The 20,918-nt window shown below is 32.3% G+C and overlaps 1 protein-coding gene across 1 annotated transcript in view; it reads right to left on the reverse strand.

The window, feature by feature from the left end:
* bon (tripartite motif-containing protein bonus) overlaps positions 1-20,918 on the reverse strand; it is a 127,308-nt gene that overhangs the window by 57,711 nt on the left and 48,679 nt on the right. The window contains exons 8-9 of the mRNA XM_067285159.1: positions 12,880-13,003; positions 11,218-11,344 (exon numbers count right to left, since the gene is read on the reverse strand). Coding sequence (XP_067141260.1) covers positions 11,218-11,344; positions 12,880-13,003 — 251 coding nt within the window. The remainder of the gene's footprint in view (positions 1-11,217; positions 11,345-12,879; positions 13,004-20,918) is intronic.

Genomic DNA, 20,918 nt, shown 5'->3' on the forward strand with positions numbered 1-20,918 from the left:
TCTATATATCAATGTGGTTATCGCAAGCACTACTAACGAACTAATTCTGTTCATAGACAACAGAAAAAAAAACAGATGCTTCTGTTTACTGAAGTTTGGCGCGAGTAAGCACGAGAATACCCGGGATGTTCTTAGTGCTTGTCTTTTGTTTCCTCGCCCCGCCGGCGCTCGGCTCCAAACGCGAAAGCGAGATGTTTTCGTTCCAGCAAGAGTATGGATGGATGTTTTAGCATTTGTACCCGAAAAATTCGCGGCGAGGATTGTGGATTGCGTATACCTATTTTGCTGATTCATTTTTTTGACACATATTCGACTTTTTTGGTTTGTATTCGAAAATGATATTTTGGAAACAGCTGCATGCCCCCCTTGCAACAGTCTCATGGCCCCCTAGGGGGGCACGCCCCACAGGTTGGAAACCACTGTCCTAAAAGCTACTAAAAAAAAAAAAAAAAAAAAGAGTCAAGGGCAACCCGTACGTCAGAAGTAATGTACGCTACGAGATCTCTCGCACCATCTAGAAATGTTCCTGATATATGGTTATGATTTATTTTCTAAATCTAAACTTATACATCACGGCATCGCATCTTTGGTATAGCATTCAAGTTGCTCGAGTGTGAAGATATTACAATTGAATAATGTTTTATAAAAGAGTTAAAAAGGGTGACACTACAGTGTGACTTGGGGTGACACCACAATATCCGCACCGGGTATCACCCATGCTAGCTACACTAATGTCACATTATATAAGATTTGTCTAGAAGCAACTTATTTAAATGGGGCCCCAATTTAAATTTTGTCTAGGGCCTGCTAGAGGCTTAATCCGGCCCTGCTTCCGAGGCACATTTCCTTGACATTAACATCAAGTTTGAACAAACAGCAATCCACACGGAAGTATATTGTAAACTGGGGTCAGAACATCTATATATACTGGCAGGGTCATGTGACCCTCCCTATTATAAAATGGCAGCCTTTAACACCTTAATTAAGAGGGCCCACACACACTCGTCTTCTCAGATAGCTGTCCGAGTCAAGCTGAGACGTACTGAACATGTAGCCAAAAAACATGGTTATCCTGCAATCACACACAAATTGATCCGCAGATGGCACTGTTGCCAAGAACTAGACCCAACCCAGGCACCCAACGAAGTTCCACCCAGTATCATCCCAGTTACTTACAATCCATACCTTAAATCACTATACTCTGTGATAGCTAAGAAAAAGAAAATTTGCATTGCTTATAGAAGATGTGCTACAATATTTGACATTTTACGGAACGGAAAAGTTACCCCAACAAAAAACAACTCCCGGGTGTATACACCATCCCACTCCTGGACCACAGATGGGACAGAAGCCAGGTCTACGTAGGATCCACCATGCTCCCTAAAAGTGAGAATAAAAGAGCACACAGTGGATATTCTACACGCGAGGACCACCTCTGCTCTAGCCATCTATGCCTCAGACCTGGGCGTAGAACCAATGTTCAATCAAGCGAAGGTGATCCACACTACGCAACACGTACACCATCTTAGATGGCTAGAGGCTATTTACATCTGCAAACTACACTCAAAGATAGAAATTGCATTAACCATAAGGATGAAATCACTGTCAACAGCCTAGCAGGCGCTCGTAGACAAGAACATACGATAACCTACAGCTGTTAAAGGGGCGCATGCCCGAATGACGTTATCAATATCCACGCGATAGAGTTCTGACTGGTGTTCCAATTGAATTTAATTTGAATTGCATTCATTCAGGAGTTATTAGTTACTTGAAGAAAAACCTGAGAGTTTGAAAATGTTCGTAATGGTCTGTTTATTAGAAGATGCACGCCGATAACAGGCTCAGTGGTATGTTTGTTTAAAATTTTGGAATATGTTTTGAAGATGAATAAGTTGATCAAGATTTTAATCATTTAAAATACATTTCATAGTATTCAAAAAATAAGTTATTTAAATCTGACATAATTTGACTTCATTTTTGAACTGTCATCAAAAAAATAATAATAAATTTTGGAATCCAACTGTTATCTTTAAATATAATTTAAAATTTGTACAGTATTTATTTTTTTATATTATATGCAATGGAAATTGGTTCTGTGTGTGTTATGCATATATTCCAGTGTGAAGTGGTATGTATAATTTAAAAGGCTATAATAGAATAAAAAACATTTTTATACTTTTTAATAGAAAAAAATTTGATACATTTGTAATTTTAAATGTATTTTTCCAATTTTCAAGGTGGTTTAGTTAAAAGGGCAATATATTTTTGTAAAGGCTGTCATGAGAATCTTCCATTTCATGCTTCACTACTGCAGTGGCAACATCATCTATTTTCAGATAACCAATTGGTTTGCAACCCTATCCTAGTTTCAAAGAAAATGTTCATAATCTTTTCAAAACACAAAATAATTTTCTTAAAACTTCCAATAGTCAGAGGATCTCTTCATAAACCTTAAATGCCGAGCTGGCATGCTGTTTCATTTGTCTGATTTTATTCATGTGCTGTAATGTGACAAATGGGCAATCTACCAAAAGGAAATGCCTCCTAAGAGGTCTTTTATGGGAAACTGGCCTCTATATAGATGTTACTAACATGAAAAAAAACCAGAAAACTCCATGTGGTTAGTCCATTGTCAAGACAAACCCCCGACCAACTACCAGTACTCAGTGATTTTATTCACCACTTGTTATTATGTGTTACTTGTTAAACTCTTGTACCAATGAAATAGACAGTGGCAATTTGCCACTGTCTATTTCATTGGTACAAGAGTTTAACAAGTAACACATAATAATGTTAACACAATGACTGTTCACCTGTTGAAGATTTGTGTGTAATGTTTCATTACTTCTTTTATATTCAGGATTTGTTAGAAAACATACATAATATGCACATAAGGAGACAGCCGTGCTAAATTTCACCCTACAAACTAAATTTTGAACTAAACTTTTATCCTGAAAATTGAAACCACACAGTCAGGATAGTGTGATTATAAAAAATTTGGTTGAGATATGTCCAGTGGTGATATTTGAAATAGTTAACAAAGGGTTTGCTAGCAGAAAATTTTTCCCTGACAATCACTGGCAAACAAAATGGAAGTTTTGGTTAGAAATAAATACAATACCTTTTCTTGCGATATATCTAATAATCAGTGGCATATTTGGAATGTAACAAGCCCTGGTCAAAGACCAGGTAACAATAGTATATTATTTTTTTTTTTTTTAGGCAGAGAAATTTTTCACCCCGAATGGCACTGCTGATAATAGACAGATGTCATCGTCTCTCGAAATACAATATCCTTTTTATTTCACTGTCCATAGCCTGACACGTGTTCCACAGCCATCTTGTATTATCTCGCGTGCAAGATTGTGAGATCTCTCTTATGACTGGATCTAGTTTCAAGAACTCTCTTGAATCGATCGCAATTAAACCTCGTTTCGGTCGAGAGAGATCGCACCAAGACATAGTCCTCGACCTTGCTCACAATCTAGATTGAAATGCTCAGTGCAAATGGGGTATAAGGCTCTAGTTTAGTAGTATTACAGAGTATAATACGTATATTTTAATATATTTAAAAAAAAAAACAAAACCACTGAGAAATGTTCCATGTTTTTAACAAGGTTCGGAAAACTGAAAATTTTACCAACGGGTTCAGCCGAACCTGTGTGAACCCGCTGAATATCACCACTGGATATGTCCAATAGTTCTTCAGAGAACTTTAAATACTTATTCTTTAAATTAACTGTAATTATGGTCACCCTGTATTTTAATAACTAAATTTTAATCTTAAAACATAGTTAAAAACAGCATTGTTTAAGTTATTAACAATACCATTACTAAAAAGCCATGTAAAGTCACTTCCTAAAATGTTAGAATAAAAAGTTTTTATATGTTTATCAATGGAATGTATCAGATTTGAATCAGAATGTAAGCATAAACTTTTTACTTTATCAAGATTTATCAGACTAAAAAGAAATTTATTAAAAAATCTTAAACTTTGAAAACCAAAAGATTTTTATCATCATCCTGTAGTATCATCCAGTATTTCAATGGTATTGGATGCAATGCAAAAATGTAACAACAAACTTACTACCGGGAAACCTGTCTAAAATCCAGGGCTGTGGAGTCGGAGTCATAGAGTTTTGGTATTTTAGTTGAACTCGTCAAAATTCCTCCCGACTCCAACTCCTTTATACGTTCCCAACTCGTTATGTATATAAAAAACAAAAAAGTATTTGAATCGTGTCACATTTGACTCTCAGAGTTTTTTTTTTTTTTTTGCAAATCCATACATTTGGAGATCTCTCGAGCCCAAAAAATGTCAAATAAAGGAAAAAATTTGCACGTCCATGCACGTATGTTGGTGTCTAATTTGTTTAATTTCTTTATTCTGTTCTGAACTATTAAACAATATCTCAGAATGAGTAAAGTTTAAGAAACAAAATTTGGCACAGTAGCATGTGTATAAAGGGCATTAATGCTATTAACTTTTAGTTCTTTATTAAAGGTTGACAGGGAAGAGACATAAAAGGGGTCATGTGTCATATCTCCAGTGTGGTCGGACTTAATTAATGAATATTTTCCTTGTTATTAGCATTCACAATCTTATAATCGAGATGTGTTAATAATAATAATAATACGCTCAGAGTTCAAACGGTTAAGAGTTGAAATTTGGTACACAGTTAGGATACATCATAAGAATGTACACTAAGAAGGAATTTTTCGAAATTCCTCTCGTGGGGGGAAGAGGGAGAGGGTTAAGGATTACCCCAAAGAACTCTGTTTCTACCGTACTATTTTAGACATAGTATTTTGCATTTTTGTGAAAAATCAAACAAACTTTTACACACATCTAAAAATTCTCTAATTAGTCTCAGAAGAGAGAGGACCTAATTCTTGCACCTAGTGAAAACAAGTAAAATCAGCTATAATCTAAATATCTTAATCTTCATTATCGTTACTTTTTGCGTGAGCAACATCTGGCTCATCTGCTAGTTTTTTTATTTTTTTATAAAACTTGTCTCTACCCTCAAAATTAAGCTTGAGTTCTAATATGAGTACAGACAGAAAAGCAAATCTTACAAGATTTGAAGATGATATTTATTATGCACTGGAAAAAATAAATCACATTGACCACACTAAGTTTGGATGTTAAAACGGCAATACTGCATTATCCAGACATTATCCAAAATACAACATTGATTCTCACAGCATTGTCATCAACCAAGTTTCAGTGGAATGTTTATTTTCGCTCTTAAAATTATTAAATATGATTTAAGAGCTTCAGTGAACGCTGACTTAATAGAAGTGATTTTTTTTTTGTAAGGAGTAATTCAATTTATAAGAGATGAAAAATAATAAATTAATCAACATGGCAAAATAAGCAACCTTTTTTTTTTACCAGTCTGAATGTTATATTTCTCATTCTTGACTTAGTTTAATGTATCTGTACACTTATATATTACCCAATATACTCGTATATTATGTACTGTACAACATTTTTATTAAACTAATTTGTTTGTATAAGAATGTATTTACTATTTTTATTCATACATGCTTACCAAATACCAATGCCATCATCAAACAATAAATGTGAACTTATATATTCAGTAGATGTGTCAAATTTTAATGTTTTATTTTGTATTTTTTTTAAAAATAATCAGAATCATTATTATTATTACTTTCCCGACTGTTATGCAGTATACACCTATAACAAAGGAAAAGAATGATGATCAGTCAAAAAATGACTTTCTCAGATTTTTACTCTTTTGGACTTGGGAAGCATTGAAACGTAGAGAAGTGCAAACAGATGTTAGAATGTGTACTAACTGATATAGTTCAACCATTTTCAAGCTTAATAACTCCTATGTTAAACCATCTGACTCCAATTCAAAATCATGCCTCCCTTACAGTCTAACATTTGTACATACAGAAAAAAAACCGAATCTTTTGCATATCTCAACATTTTGAGGTGACGAGTTCAAAACTGCAAAAATTTGGGGTGGGATCATTTTTTTGACCGATCACTATGCTATGCTTTTCCTCTGTTATATATAACAGCCAGAAAAGTAAAAATTATCCTATTGACTCATTACTTAGAGCAGTGTTTCTAAAACTTTTTTGTCTGGTGGCACACTGAAATTATTAAACAAAATTCACAGCATCCTATTATTATTTTTTGCTTTTTTACAGTTAGTAAAGATATGAAGGATGAGAAAGCTTTGAAAAAAAATAAAAGTTTTTTAAAGTAAGTAAGTTTATTTCCAAACAACACAACTTTTGTTTTGAATGTTTTTATTATTATAAAGGTATCTGGTGATACAATGTGGACTTAATGTGAAGTATGCACCTGATGGTGTTTGCATATTTCCTTGATATTAGGTCGTGTTTTTGAAAGACATACCCTCATCTCATTTTCAAGGGCCTTTAGTCTCTCTCTCTTCTTTGTTTTAATATTTATGAGTGTAGAGCAGGGGTGGCCAACTTTTGTGTACGTAAGATCTACTTTTTATCTTAAAAATGTGTCGCGATTGACTCGTTGTCATAGGCATAGTCTAAGTGGGAGGGGACGTGTGAAATACATACTATGTTTATGTGCCGTGTTTCAATACGAGGTGCACCGCTTACGAATCGAGTCTTAACTGCATGCATACTGTCGCGTTCGGTTACAAAATATGTAATACATTAAGTCAAGACATCGCAAGCGATCGACCAAAATTGGGTCGGCGATCGACCGGTTAATCGCAATCGACTCGTTGGCCACCTCTGGTGTAGAGAATCCCACTACACAGAGATATGATGTGGAAAACTGCAATAAAATATTAAGTGCTTTGAATCCTATATTGGGATATTCCTTCATAATTGTTATCCAAAATGAATTCAGACTCATTTCTGAATGCTTCAACCTTAACGTACAATCATTACGTATATCAATTAATTCTTCGGCTTCTGCAAGACTGAACGTACTTATTTCTGATGTTGTCTCTACAAAAGAATTTCAAATCCAGTCGTACAAATCAACTGATATGTCTGGGAAATAATGGTTAATTTTTTCTTCTAACGATGTTAAATGACTGTAAATAAGTTTTTGCAAATCTGTATTGTTATATTTTCCTTTGGCAACTTGAATAAACATTTCAACATTATTTGCATTTACTTTTATTTTTAAAAGCTTTAATTTTATCTACAGAAGTTAAAATATTTTCATTTCTACCTTGCATGCTTGAGTTTAACATGTTCAGGTGATAAAATATGTCTGTTAAATAAGCTAGTTTGGAACACCAAGAATCATTTTGTAATAATACACAAAATTCTAGTTTGTTTTCATGTTGAAAAAATATTAATATTTCTTCTTTAAGTTCAAAAACACGATTTAATATGTGAGCTTTCGAAAGCCATCTCATTTCAGTTTGAAGAAGCAGGTTATTATGATGAGATTGCATCTCTTCACATAGTTTTGCAAATATACGCAATTTTAATGGTCTAGCTTTAATAGAAGAAATCATTAAAATGATTAATTATAACACTCTTTTGAGTTCAGGGCCTATTGTCTTTGCTACCAATGATTCACATGAATGAAGCAGTGAGTTGTTACAATGTTTTCGTTTTCCTTTTTAGCATATGAAACAAATCCTTTTATAGTTCCAATCATTGAAGGGGTGCCATCTGTGCATACACTCATGCAAGATTTCCAAGATAGACCATTTGTATTAAAATGTGTGTTCATGATATCAAAAACATCTTTTCCCATCATAGTTTTTTCGAATTCCTTCCAGCATAAAAATTCTTCCAAAATTTCATCATCTTCAATAAATCGAGTGAAGGCAAGTAATTGTGCTTTACCACCAATATCAGTTGACTCATCCAACTGCAAACTAAATAATTTCAATTCAATTATTTTATTTATAACTGATTTTTCAATATCAACTGATAGATCACTAATATGTCTACTCATAGTGTCATTTGACAAAGGAATCTTTTTTTTATATCTTCTTCTGCTTCAGCACCAAAACTTGTTCTCACAATTGCTGTACAGGCCAGGCGAATCAAACTTTCGCCAATAGTATGAGGCTTCGTTTCTCTCACGATTATTTCTGCAACTAAATAACTGGCCTCTTGAACACAGTCAGCAATTGTATATTTTTTTACAAAACTTTTATTTTGTTTTTCTTGTAAGTTTATCAGATCTTTGAAATATTCAAGAGGTTTCTTACACAGTGATCACTGGAAACCTTAGCTTCATTTGATAAAACCAAACCATACACAATACATTTTGGTCTGGGAATGAATTTATCACCACACCAGGTAAATCCCATTTTTAGGTAACTGTCTTGATATAAGTAAGTTTTTACATTCTTTTTTAATGCAACATTTTTACGAGAACTTATTGTTTCTGATTCTTTTGTTTCAATAGTGCTTGTTTGTTGCTAAACGTTAAAAATAGTCAAATCTTCACTAATAGAGCTCTCAATTTTTGATGATTTACTAGTACTAATTGATTCCTTAGCTTTGCTACCAGTAACCACTTCTTGAACATTAGAATCTTCATGTTTTCTTTTTTTAATGAAAAAATTATTCATGATATTGAACAACATAATTAACTTCAATATTTTATTATAAAATTTAATTACAAGTTAATAATTTATTTTTTCTTGCTGTAAAGAAGAAAAATATTTGTATATGATACTTTTATTATTATTATACATTCAGACAATAATGAAAAAGCAACTACTGACTGCATTCTATTGCACTTCTACTCACTGCAGGAACAGAAGAACAGACAACTAGTAACTAGTTCGTTTTTTTTCTAGTATTTACGTGTTGCCAATTACCAAGTCACTGAGACAAGTGGCAACGTAACAAGATTAGTAGAAAAACCAATATTCACTTTTTATAATTGTTTTAATTATTTATTTAATTCAATACTTAAAATTACTTAAAATAATTGAATTAAATTTAATTATTTAAAAATTTTGCAGCACCCACTTTGAGAACCACTGACTTAGAATGTAGAAACTTTTTTACTCCAAAACTAAAATATTCCTATATCTTTATTAGAACTATATTTATTGATGCTAATATTCTGAGGTCACGTGATAACGTCAAAATTTTCGGGCCTACTTTGTTAACAAGTCCACTTCTGGTCGGAGTTGTGTAAAAATCTACAGACTCCACATCCATGCTAAAATCACAAGATTGTAACTGAAATTTTTTAAAAATTCAATAGGGTTTAATAATAATTAAAATAATATTGTGAACTGAGGGGGAAGAGCAGTGAGCTTGGGCCCTTCTTACCAGCATTGTGTCAATGGATGGTGTGGGAGGGCTAGCGAGGTCATGATAAGGTGTCAGCCATACTCAAGGATAACATGTATTTAAACATAAGAATAACATTTTAATAAACACAAAATCTTATACAAAAGCAGAAGGTACAAGACAGACTCAAGAATTATTCCGAATTACTGCGATGGTTAACAACGTGACATCAACGGAAAACATCCTCCAGATCTGCCGTCGCATTACTGGTCATCCGTCCTCAATCTTTTTGTTTAGTGAAATTAATCTTAGTTTAACTTATAAGCTATTCTACCGAGAGAGAGTTTACATCAGTCTATTAAGGAAATACCTCTTATACAGCGGCGATCAAGTTACGAGAGGTCCTTTGGTAGGAGCAGAGGTCTGACTAGAGTCTCCCGCCTAGATGCTTTTCTTTCAATGATTGTCCTATGTTCAGAAGCAACCTCTTTTTATACTTGTCCCATGTGAGAACTGACTCATGTGAATTTTATTTAATGTGTTCTACGTTTGGAATGGGTCTGGGTGTTGTTTATACAGGCTGTCAAAAATCGGATGTATTGATGAATTTATTGCCATTTTCTATCCGTGGCTCGAATTACCTCATAAATTTTGATTTTTGACAGTTCTCATCATGACTTAGGTTACCTACCACCTAAGTAATAATTGTTGATCTGTTTTATCTATCAAGAAATCACAAGAAATAGGATGTGTGTGGGTTTTTCCCACTGTCATCAACACCAGGGAGTATTAGAATCGGATTTGAATATTACTTTAATTAACTAAATTAATTGATTTGCTTAATTTCTCCCCCTCTTCAGATTCTCACAATATATTTAACAAACATTAAATTATATAAAATGAACAAAAACAGAAACTGTTTACTGTAAAATAACTTGTTGTAGATGCTCACTTTAAAAACTAAATGCAATTATTTTGAATTATATTTTTGATTTTGCAAAGATAAAATTTTTTACTATAATGTTTTAGTTTCTTCTGGGCTAACAATATTTCTGAGCTTTCACTACTTGAAAATTATAAGCATCTCCAGGCTTATAACTTGAGATCTTTTCAGTTAACTTTTCTATTTTCTCATGATCATCACATTGTTTGAATTTTAGATGCTATAAAATATTTTTATTATTGTCTTTTGAGTTTAAATACAAATTTAAGAATTTAATGTTTAAAATAATAAAACTGAAAATTAAACTGATGACAAAAAATATTTGCATACACTTTATTTGTTTGATATATTTCTGCTTAAACTATGAATTCATCCATAACAAATGTTATTTTGAACATTTTCTATTTTCTCAAAAATCATAAATTCACTAATTGTTGTTAAATTTTTATGTTTCCAAAGCAATTCAAACAATTCATTGTCTAGTTCTTGAGATATGTTTGTTCTTATTTTATAAACATTAGCAGAAGTTTTGAAGTAATGAATTTAAACTCTCAGAAACTGGCAGTTTAAATTCATTTGCTGCCCAGAAGTGGGCAAGTTCCTGTGATTGAGATAGGTGCTGAAATATTAGTTTTGGTGTCATAAGATAATGATGTAGGTTTTATAATAAAAATGGATAAAATATATTTATATAGTCTTAAACAAGAAACTTAAACTGATGCATTTAATACTGATTGCTTATACTATCAAGCGTGATTTTATATAACATTGCATACTATAAATAGGACTAGCAAATGTATGTGGCTTTAGACTTTGTACAGGTGTGATTTTAACATCATTAATTTGTATATGGCCCAAATTGGAACTGTTCATTTTGAGACTTAACAGAGTAACTTTATAGATGGTGGTTTTAGACAAATCCATATATGATTTATCAATATCAGTTTTTATTTACATTAAATGTAAATGTTTAATATAAAATGAAACTTATATAGATTAAACATTTCATATGATTATCTTACATTTTTTCCTGGTGATTCAGTTGGTTTTTCAACTTCCTTTGAACCACGAGCAGCACAAGGTGAAAACTGCTCCAAGTGAGATTTTGGTTCAGGTTTAATTTGAACATTTGTTATTGTTACAGAATTCCTAAAAATAAAATTATTGTTATATTAGTTAAAATAGGAAAACACCTTAATACCATTCAGTAAGAACTGTATTTATAGAAACTAAATTAAGAACTGTACTAAATTATTACTGTGTTTCTTATACAATAATATAAAAAATTAGATAGGAATTAGCAAAATATTTTAAATCTCACTATTATGGATCAAATCATATTATTAATTAATCCAGAAATACACTGTAAATTTAGAAAACTAAACAAAAATTTTCGAATCCTGATTTCTTCTGGCTGACAAGGACTAAAGTGCTATTAAAATATATTGGATGATATTCTTGTCTGTTTAGTCCTTGTCAGTTAGAAGAAATGTGGCTGTTTGCATTGGGATTCAAAAAATACATTTTTTAGTTTTTTAAATGTATGATGTATTTTTGGATTAATTCATTCATTCTGTATTTTCAATAGAATTTTCAAAACTTATTTTTACATTTAGTTTTCATCCACAATTATATTATATTTTGTACTTTTCTATTCTTGATCAGTTTATTTAGTTTCTTCTAATGTTAAAACACTCCATAATTTTCATTTGATTAAATTTATTAACTAAATAATAAATTTCAATTATATTTAAATCCTGATTATATTCAGATTATGCATTCTACTGTCCAAGATTTATCATGCATTATAATTTTATTTATATAAAGTTGGAAAAATTTAACTGATGATGAAAAGACAGTGTTTTAACTTTGAAAAAAAAAGTTAAGATAGGTTTGATAGGATATAGCAATGTAACAAGTGGGTGACCTGCCAAGTAGGGATGCATCCCATGACAACTTCCTATGGGAAATTGGTCCTTATTTAGGTTTTAGACACTTAAAACTCAAGTAAACGTAGAAAACTCCACATGACCACTTGTTGGTGAGACACAAACCTGAGACCAATTACTAGCATTAAGTAGTGTCATCCATTTGGCCATTGGTCTGAAATAAATGGATAACACCACTTATGCTCTAAGCCTGAGAAATTCATGGGGTTGCTCATCTGGATATGATCTGAAATTCCTCAGAGCTGTAGGCTGACAGCTTTACCACCTAGCCCATCTGACAGTCACGTTTTTTAGTTTATTCTTCTTGGATTCTGGTCTGTACTACTCACATTAAACTATGATTGCGATTTGTAATAAATATGCTATTTTGCATATCTATTTTGAATGCTTTTTGATATACATATATATTAACAATAATATATATGTAATATCTATGATTATATATATATAATGACTTCAAGTTATCAGTCAAATGTTGAGGCTGTTAGAACAGAAAAAAGCATAAAGATATACATATACCTAAGAATAAGAATACTTTAGGATCTGCTAATTTTGATAGCATTAACCAACTGATGACCTAATCCACAATTGCAATAAGTGGAGCTTACTGTATTACTTTTATGTAATCACTGGTATGAAATTTAATACATCACAAAAAGAATAAATATTTTTAATTAATGAAAGAAATTAATTAAAATTATACAATGCAACAATTAAAAATAAATAATTTCTTACTTATCAAGCACATCTGATAAATTTGAAGGCAAAATAGATGTATTTTCAGAATTAGTACGATGGGGAGAATTATCACAGGATCTATTTGGTCTTACATGAGGAATAATATTGGTTGGTTGTGATGCTATAATAAATAAAAAAATTATTGTTATTAGAAAAAATAAAAGTTGTTATTAATTACAAAAAATTGTTAATTCAAGATTATAACAAAATAACATATTTTAGTTATTCTAATAAACTGGAGCTGTCAATAAATATATTTGTTTATCATCATCTGTTTTTAATTAAGCCATCATCATGCAATTGCTTTTAATAAAACTCAATTAACAATGTATCAAAAATATAAACATATTTAGTACTTTATTGCATTAAACAACAACATAAGTTTTGAAACAATACTAAATTTGTATAACTTAAAATTAAATAATCTAATGATTTTACAAATAAAACAATATTAGATGCATGTTGATGTGTGCTTCTTGCTCTTAATTACTTATATTATACTTTTGTTGACTTTGGACATTCTTGTGAACTAGGACTCATTACACTGAGGGAAGAGAAACAATTTCACATTAAAACATATTTAATGTAATATAATGCTGTATGCCACTACACTCTAGCAAGAAACTTCAAGAGAGTTAAAGCTGTAGTAGAGTGAGGTGGTGTTGGCTGGATAATTTTCTCTTGGGATGGGGTAATTCATTTAATGAATAAGAGCTGTTTAAGTGAATGAAAATGCATTGTAATAAACAGGAAAACATTCAAGAAATTTTACAGAAAGAATTTAAAAATTAGTGGTTTAAAAGTCTATTCCAAAAATGTTGAAAGAAATTTATGGGTATATTAAAATATAAAATTGCAATGTCTGCTGAGGAGGGGCATTGGCCTGAAATGCTGGATTGTAGTGGCATACAGAATTACATTACATTACATGTTTTAATTTGAAATTGTGTTTTTCTCTTCCCTCAGTGTAACAAGTCCTAGTTTACAAGAATGTCCAAAGTCAACAAAAGTATAATATAATATTAGATGCATTTTATATACAAGGGATTCACAAGTTAAAAAATTTATTTCAGATAATAAAAGATTCTTTTTTCATGTTATCAATAGGTTATTATTAAAGTTTTTATTAATGTTATGTTTTTTGTTTCATAGAGCAATTAAAAAATTATAAGAATTAAAAACTAGAATTTTCCAAAAATGACTACTACACAAGAAAGAGCACAATGCATTTTCTGGTTTATCAAAACAAAATATTCAAACACAGAGAAATTACAAAACTAAATGTGGAAAATATCCTCCAACATGTTAGTCAATTTGCAATTGGCAAAGGCAGTTTTTGGAAACAGGAACAGTACTACATAAACCAAGAATTGGAAGGCCAAGAATATCTAATGAAGATATTGAGTGTATCAATGTCTTCATCAGATTGAGTATGTATCAATCATTTTGTCATAGCCCAACTAAATCCATCCATACTGCTTCCATTCAATTACAAATTTTTGAAATTGTCTAAAGATTTTGTGGACATCGTTATTTTAGTGACCAGAAGATAATCAGCAATTAATAAACTAGCATTAGACATAATTTATTAAATAATAATAGTGATTCTGAAATTAATTATTCAAAATACATGAATTTTAAGAAAAAAAACTAATTATTTCAGTTTTACCTATATAGTCTTATACTTAAATAGCCATTAAATTCAAAACAAGCAATTATTTATTGTGATTAGGGATTGCAATTGCTGGATCCCTCATCCAGCAATCCAGCTGGATCCAGCGCATTCTTTGGCCTGCTGGATCCAGCACTTGGTGCTGGATCCAGCGCTGCGGATCCGCAAATACTCAACTAACTTTCTAAATAATTGTGCAAAAGTCTACGTTGTCGCGTTGCCGCTTTGCTAACTACTAGACTGCTACTAATTACTTACTAATTATTTACTCACTACTTTACTAACACTAATAATTAAATTACTTATAAATAAACTATACCTTAATCAATCCAGCAAAATTTAATAAAATAATAACGTATTCAATCACTTTTAACGAGCTTCCTCAGTTACAAAAAAATACAACATTAACTATAGAACATAAAATGTGTTTTGAATAAATATAAAAAGAATAGTGCTTAACGCCTTCAGCCCTTAGCCAGAGATATCTCGGGCAAGTTGTATAGCGTTACAAAAAATGGGGTCCTTTAAGACCCCTAAAAAAAATTTTTTTTTTTTTTGATTTTTCGGATGTTTTCCAAGTCTCCAAATTTTTTGAAAAATTTTTACCCGCGCGAAAAAATTTTATTGCGAGTTTAATTAACCTTTAATGACACGCGATTAACGCTTAATGGTTTTTTTATGGGAATTTTTTTATAAAACTTTATTCATCTTTCTAAAGTTCTAGTGCGTCGATTTTACTTCGGTAAAGTTATTTAAAGCTATTTTCTGATGTCAAAAACAGCATCCAATAGTATTTTTAACTTTTTTAATTAATAGATTTTATTATATATACGTTTAATTAAGTCAGGGGGGTCGGAAATTTCAATTAAAATCGTAATTTTAAAAAAATATTTAGAAATATACCGCCATCTAGTATTCACCCTACTTTTTACCCTTCTCCTCCCGAGAGTTTCATGAGAATGTCCCGCGAAAGACGACACCAGCTGTTCTCAAGGTCATCCAGCTGTGTAAACAATGACACATCGGTGTCAAGTTTCGCGCTAAGGCGAGACAAAGGAAATTGTACTTTGAAGCTTTTTCTTCAAAATTAACACATTTCTATAATTTTTTTTTCGTTTTTATGTTTAACTACATTAAAATTAAAAAGTATTTAATTCGCCAGAGTCCTAAACGAGGTTAATTACATCCCATTTTTTTTTTAAACAAGATACATAGATGTACTGCCAGGTCTGGTAATTTTCGTATTGTATACCGACGTAATCCCATTGTTTTCAAACTTTTAAGAAACGATTAAAAAGAAAGAGGATCGGAATTCAACAACGGGTATATATTCGGTGCCTTTACACAACTAACGTTTCAATTCCAAGCTTGTTTAATGTGGGTGCAACGATGTGCAGTTTAAAACAAAGGCTCAAGAGCACAAATATACAATCAGTAAGAACCTTGACAACACTGCGCTGACATCATACGCAAGACAGAAGGATGTTAACGTCCAATGGGATCAAGTGGCAATTATAAAAACGACGACGAATAGGCAAACGGTCAAACATCTTGAGAGATTAAAAATCTGCAAGGCGCACATGACAACTGGTTGTTTGAACCATAGAGATGCGGACTCATTGTATACCATGTGGAGATCCTTTTACATTAATTAATGTTACTAACGGACAATGCTGGTTTCGTTGTTCTATCTTATATACAGTAATACCCCGAACTTACGCGATAGGTGGGACCGAGCGATAACCGCGTAAGTCGGGGTATAACTTCGCATATAAATACACACAAATTATTTTTAATTGGGGCCAGAGACTAAAGAAAACACAATTTAGAAAAAAATGTTTAATAAAATCTTAGATAATACATATGTATAACAAATTATATTATTAAAATCGTAAATCGAAGTTATTTTGTTATAGAAGGCTTCCTAAAATCTAACAAATTCGTCTGACGGCTCAAAGTTTTTTTTCTCCCGCAAAATTTCCTCGTAGCATGCTAATAATTTTTTTATTTCTCGTTTTGTAGAAGAAATGCGCTCTTTGTTGGAGTCTATATTTTGTAAAATTTGTAACCTCTTTTTAATTAAACTGAGGCCTTCTGCCAAGTTTCCAACCGTCATTCGATCATCTGATTGAACTGGGTCTAAAGGATCAAGTTTTGCCAATTTACAAATTTTCATTTTTGTATCGAAGTCTTTGGAATGTAAAGTTAACATTATTAAAGATGGAGTTTTTCTTTTCTTGTTTGATGCAGAAGAATCAGTTCTACTTCGTTTGGTTGACACAGTAGAGTCTCAAGTCTCCGTAGATATAACAAACAAAAATAAATAAGACAAAATAAATTGTAGCTATGCGCCGATTCCGTGCGACACGTCCGAACCTGTAAGCTGAACAATAGTTTGGGGGGGAGTGAGTAATCAAGGGTTGCGTGGCACTCAAACAAAAGACGAATTGTCGAGATTTGAAAATCGCGTAACTCCGGGTTCGCGTAAGTCGAGGTATTACTGTACAGGGTGTTTTTTTTTAACTGACGGTACTCAGAGACATCTGTAGAGCAATCTAACAGCCGGACTGTCGCCAAATTTGGGAGAGTGACTAAGGACGACATGGGAAAGAGATTCCGCGAAAAAAAAGTAGTACCCAAATTTGCCGGTAGGGGTGGATTTGGCACTGTTGTAGCGAAACAGCTAAGAATCTGCATAAAATCCAGCTGCAATTTACAAACACACGAATGAATAATCAGACAGAGGTTTCAGTGTAATAACGAAAGTTTAATTAATCAGCAAATAACCTTCTCTCTTCTTCAATGTGATCACCGTCCTGCTGGAAAAGGCATTGCATCCTGAACACCGTGTTTTCTATGGCCGAACGTAACATGTCCGCAGGAATGTTCACCACAGTTCGAGAAATGTTGTCCTTCAAAGTCATCAAGTTTGGGACAAGATAGACCTTGGACTTTAAGTAACCCACAGGAAAAAGTAACATGGGGTTAGATCCGGGGAGCGAGACGGCCATGCAAGTGGAAAAAAGCGACTGATGACTCTTTCTTCAGTGAAGTGCTGGTAACTTTTTCGCTACAACAGCGCCAAATCCTCCTCTACCGGCGAATTTAGGTATTACTTTTTTCTTCGCAGAATCTCTTTTCCATGTCGTCCTTAGTCACTCTCCCAAATTTGGCAACAGTCCGGCTGTTAGATTGCTCTACAGATGTTTCTGAGTACCGTCAGTTTAAAAAAAACACCCTGTATATATTTTTTCCGCTATTTATTTTGTTTATTTATCTATGTTTTGTCCGTTTGGACGTTTTCCGTTAATTTTTATATTTATTCCGAACACATATTATGTTCTATATTTAATGTTCTATTTTTTTGTAACCGAGGAAGATCGTTAAAAATGATTGAAAACGTTATTATTTTATTAAATTTTTCTAGATTGATAAAGGTGTAGTTTATTTAACTTATTCTACTTCCAGTACATAGTTTTATATACTTATAAATAACTACAGACTAATATGTAGAGCCTATATATATGAAAACTGGTAAGACTGATAGCCACTTAGCCATTGATTATCCGTCCTTACATTATTATAATATATTAATATAAATTAATCAGTAGAATTACCTTTGCTATTATTTAACTTAAAGATTACATTATAATTATAATCTAACTAAACATTTAAAGTTAATTATCTATATCTCAAGCGTTAAACCGAACCAAAGTTAAGTTTACTACCTAAATGTGTAAGAAGTTTTACTGATTTATAGTGACCAGTCTAAATAATAAAAGCTTCTTAAGTATTTTTAAAAATGTTTTATTTCATTAAAAAAAACATAAGGATAGATAGATAGACAGATAATACTATTGCACCAAAAATACGTCCACGCTGGATCCACGCTGGATCCGCGCTGGATCCAGCTGGAATGATTTCAATCCAGCAAAAATCCAGCTGGATTCAAAACACTGCTGGATTGCAATCCCTAATTGTGATATCTTCACAATGCTGGGCTGCAATTTTTAATATATTTCATATAAAATTCATGCTCTCCACCTCATTAGTACTGGCTTGTACATCATGCTTTACCTTTAACAGAGTCATGCCATTCATCTATCTAATACAGACATGGGCAAATGCGGCTCTTGCTGAAAGTGTTAATTTCTGCTTTTTATCATCATTTTTACAATTTTATTTTTATAATTTTGAGAAAGTATGTTTATTAAAGAAATTCATTATTTGTTTTATATTATATTTATATTATATAATAGAATTGCGCGCCTTACCATACTTATCTGCCACAACAGTGCAGAACAGCGGCTCTCATGCATTTCGCAAAACCTACATTTCGGCTCCCACTGAACTCTTGCTTGCCCACCCGATCTAATACCTTTCAGGGAAAAATTTTTGAACTGAAATAACATGACTTCTGATTTGCATCAGAAGTTTGTATATACTGTATATTTCAAAATAAAACACTTACTGGAATATAAAAAGAATGAAAACAAAACACCTTGGTATTTAAACAAGATCCAGTTCCCCTTATGGATGTTAATCATAAAGTTATCAACTTAGCTTGCTCAGTTGAAAAAAACTTAAAATGTAAATATGTCAAGAAACTGAAATGGTTATTACGATACCAGAACGTCAAACCACGCATTCATAATAACGACGTTATAACGGCATGGGATAACATCACACCTCCCAATTGTCTGTTGGAAGTGTTAAAATATGGACCACTGTTTGCTCCTGCTCCTCAACCAACCCCTGATATCATTGTGCCTAATGTTGAAATGATTATTAAGGAAATGAATCCTACTAGTCAAGAATACGTACGATGGAAAACAAGATTTCACACAACTAAAGAAAGAATTTCCAAGAGCGCACATTTCCACAATTGCATTAAAAACGCCAAAGAATGGCTACATACAAATAAGGTAGTGCTTATCAAGGCTGATAAGTCCAAAGGAGTAGTGCTCCTTAAAAGAAATTCCTACAACCATAAACTGTAGGATTACATCAGGGACACCGAATGCCAACGTGCTCCTGACAAATATTTAGAATCACTACAACAGAGAGTTAAAAAATTCATTTCAACTCCCTTAGCTTGCAAGTTACGTATGCATAACTCTGTCGTACAAGTACCAAGAACACTGAGAATCTTAGCCTTTGGCAAAACCCATAAACCTAACTGTCAGATACGCCCTGTTATAGAAAAATGTGGCTCCCCTACGTTTGAACTTGAGAAACAACTTGTTAGATTTATCCAACCACGACTTCAAGATCACCCGTATGCTATTAATAACTCTGTTCAACTGGTGGATAAGCTCAGAAATATTAGCCTAGAAGACAATGAATTTATGACCGTAATGGATTTTAAATCATTATTTCCATCTATAAAATTACCACCTTGTTTTTGCGAGATAAGAGATTTCCTTTTTATGAATGTTAATAATGCTACAAAATTTCATGAACACATATTAGAACTCGCACACCTAATTTGTTATACTTTGTTTTTTGCATTTGAAGGCAACACATATTTACAACAACGAGGAGTTCCAATGGGGAGCCCAATATCCCCAGTATTATGTGAACTAGTATTACGACGTTTAGAAAATAAAGTACTGCCTATCTTCAACAACGACATAATTTTATATGCAAGATATGTGGATGATGTGTTCATCATTTGGAGGAATATTAATAACGCTAGCGAGTTCCTTAACAAAATGAATAACAACCCATATGGTTTGACACTATCATTGGAACAAAAAAGTAACCTGAATGTAAACCTCCTGGATCTATCCATCACTTGTAAATTTGGTGAAATACGAACGAACATTTATCGAAAGCCTAGCTATCTACCTATTATTATTCCAAAGAATTCATTCGATCCCAGCAACTTTAAACATGCAGCCTTTAGATCTTGGATAAAGCGGGCCTATACCCACTGTATAAGCATTTATGACACATATACAGAGCTAAATTACATACGCACAATAGCTGTACAACAGGGATATCATTTACAGGAGATTAATGCTCTTATTGGTAAATTTTGTAATCCAACAAATAAACATCCTTCTACCACCAACCAAGACCGAAAGGTAGTTCTCAATTATATTCCTTTCCTACATTCCATCTTTAAGAAAATAGCTCGCAAGAACAATGTTAAAATGATCTATCAACATAATCCTACGATTTACAGAATTCTACGGAACGATAAGTTGAAACTAAATCAAAACAACACATCAGGAGTATATTCAATCCCATTAACTGACTGCTGTTTTAATTCAGAGTTAGTTTATGTTGGTGCTACCATGAGGTCTTTAAAACAGAGGTTGCAGGAGCATAAATATTCAATTACTAAACACTTGGGCAG

The sequence above is a fragment of the Centruroides vittatus genome, unplaced genomic scaffold (genome assembly GCF_030686945.1).
Source record: "Centruroides vittatus isolate TY-2023 unplaced genomic scaffold, ASM3068694v2 contig_1218, whole genome shotgun sequence".
NCBI lineage: Eukaryota > Metazoa > Arthropoda > Arachnida > Scorpiones > Buthidae > Centruroides > Centruroides vittatus.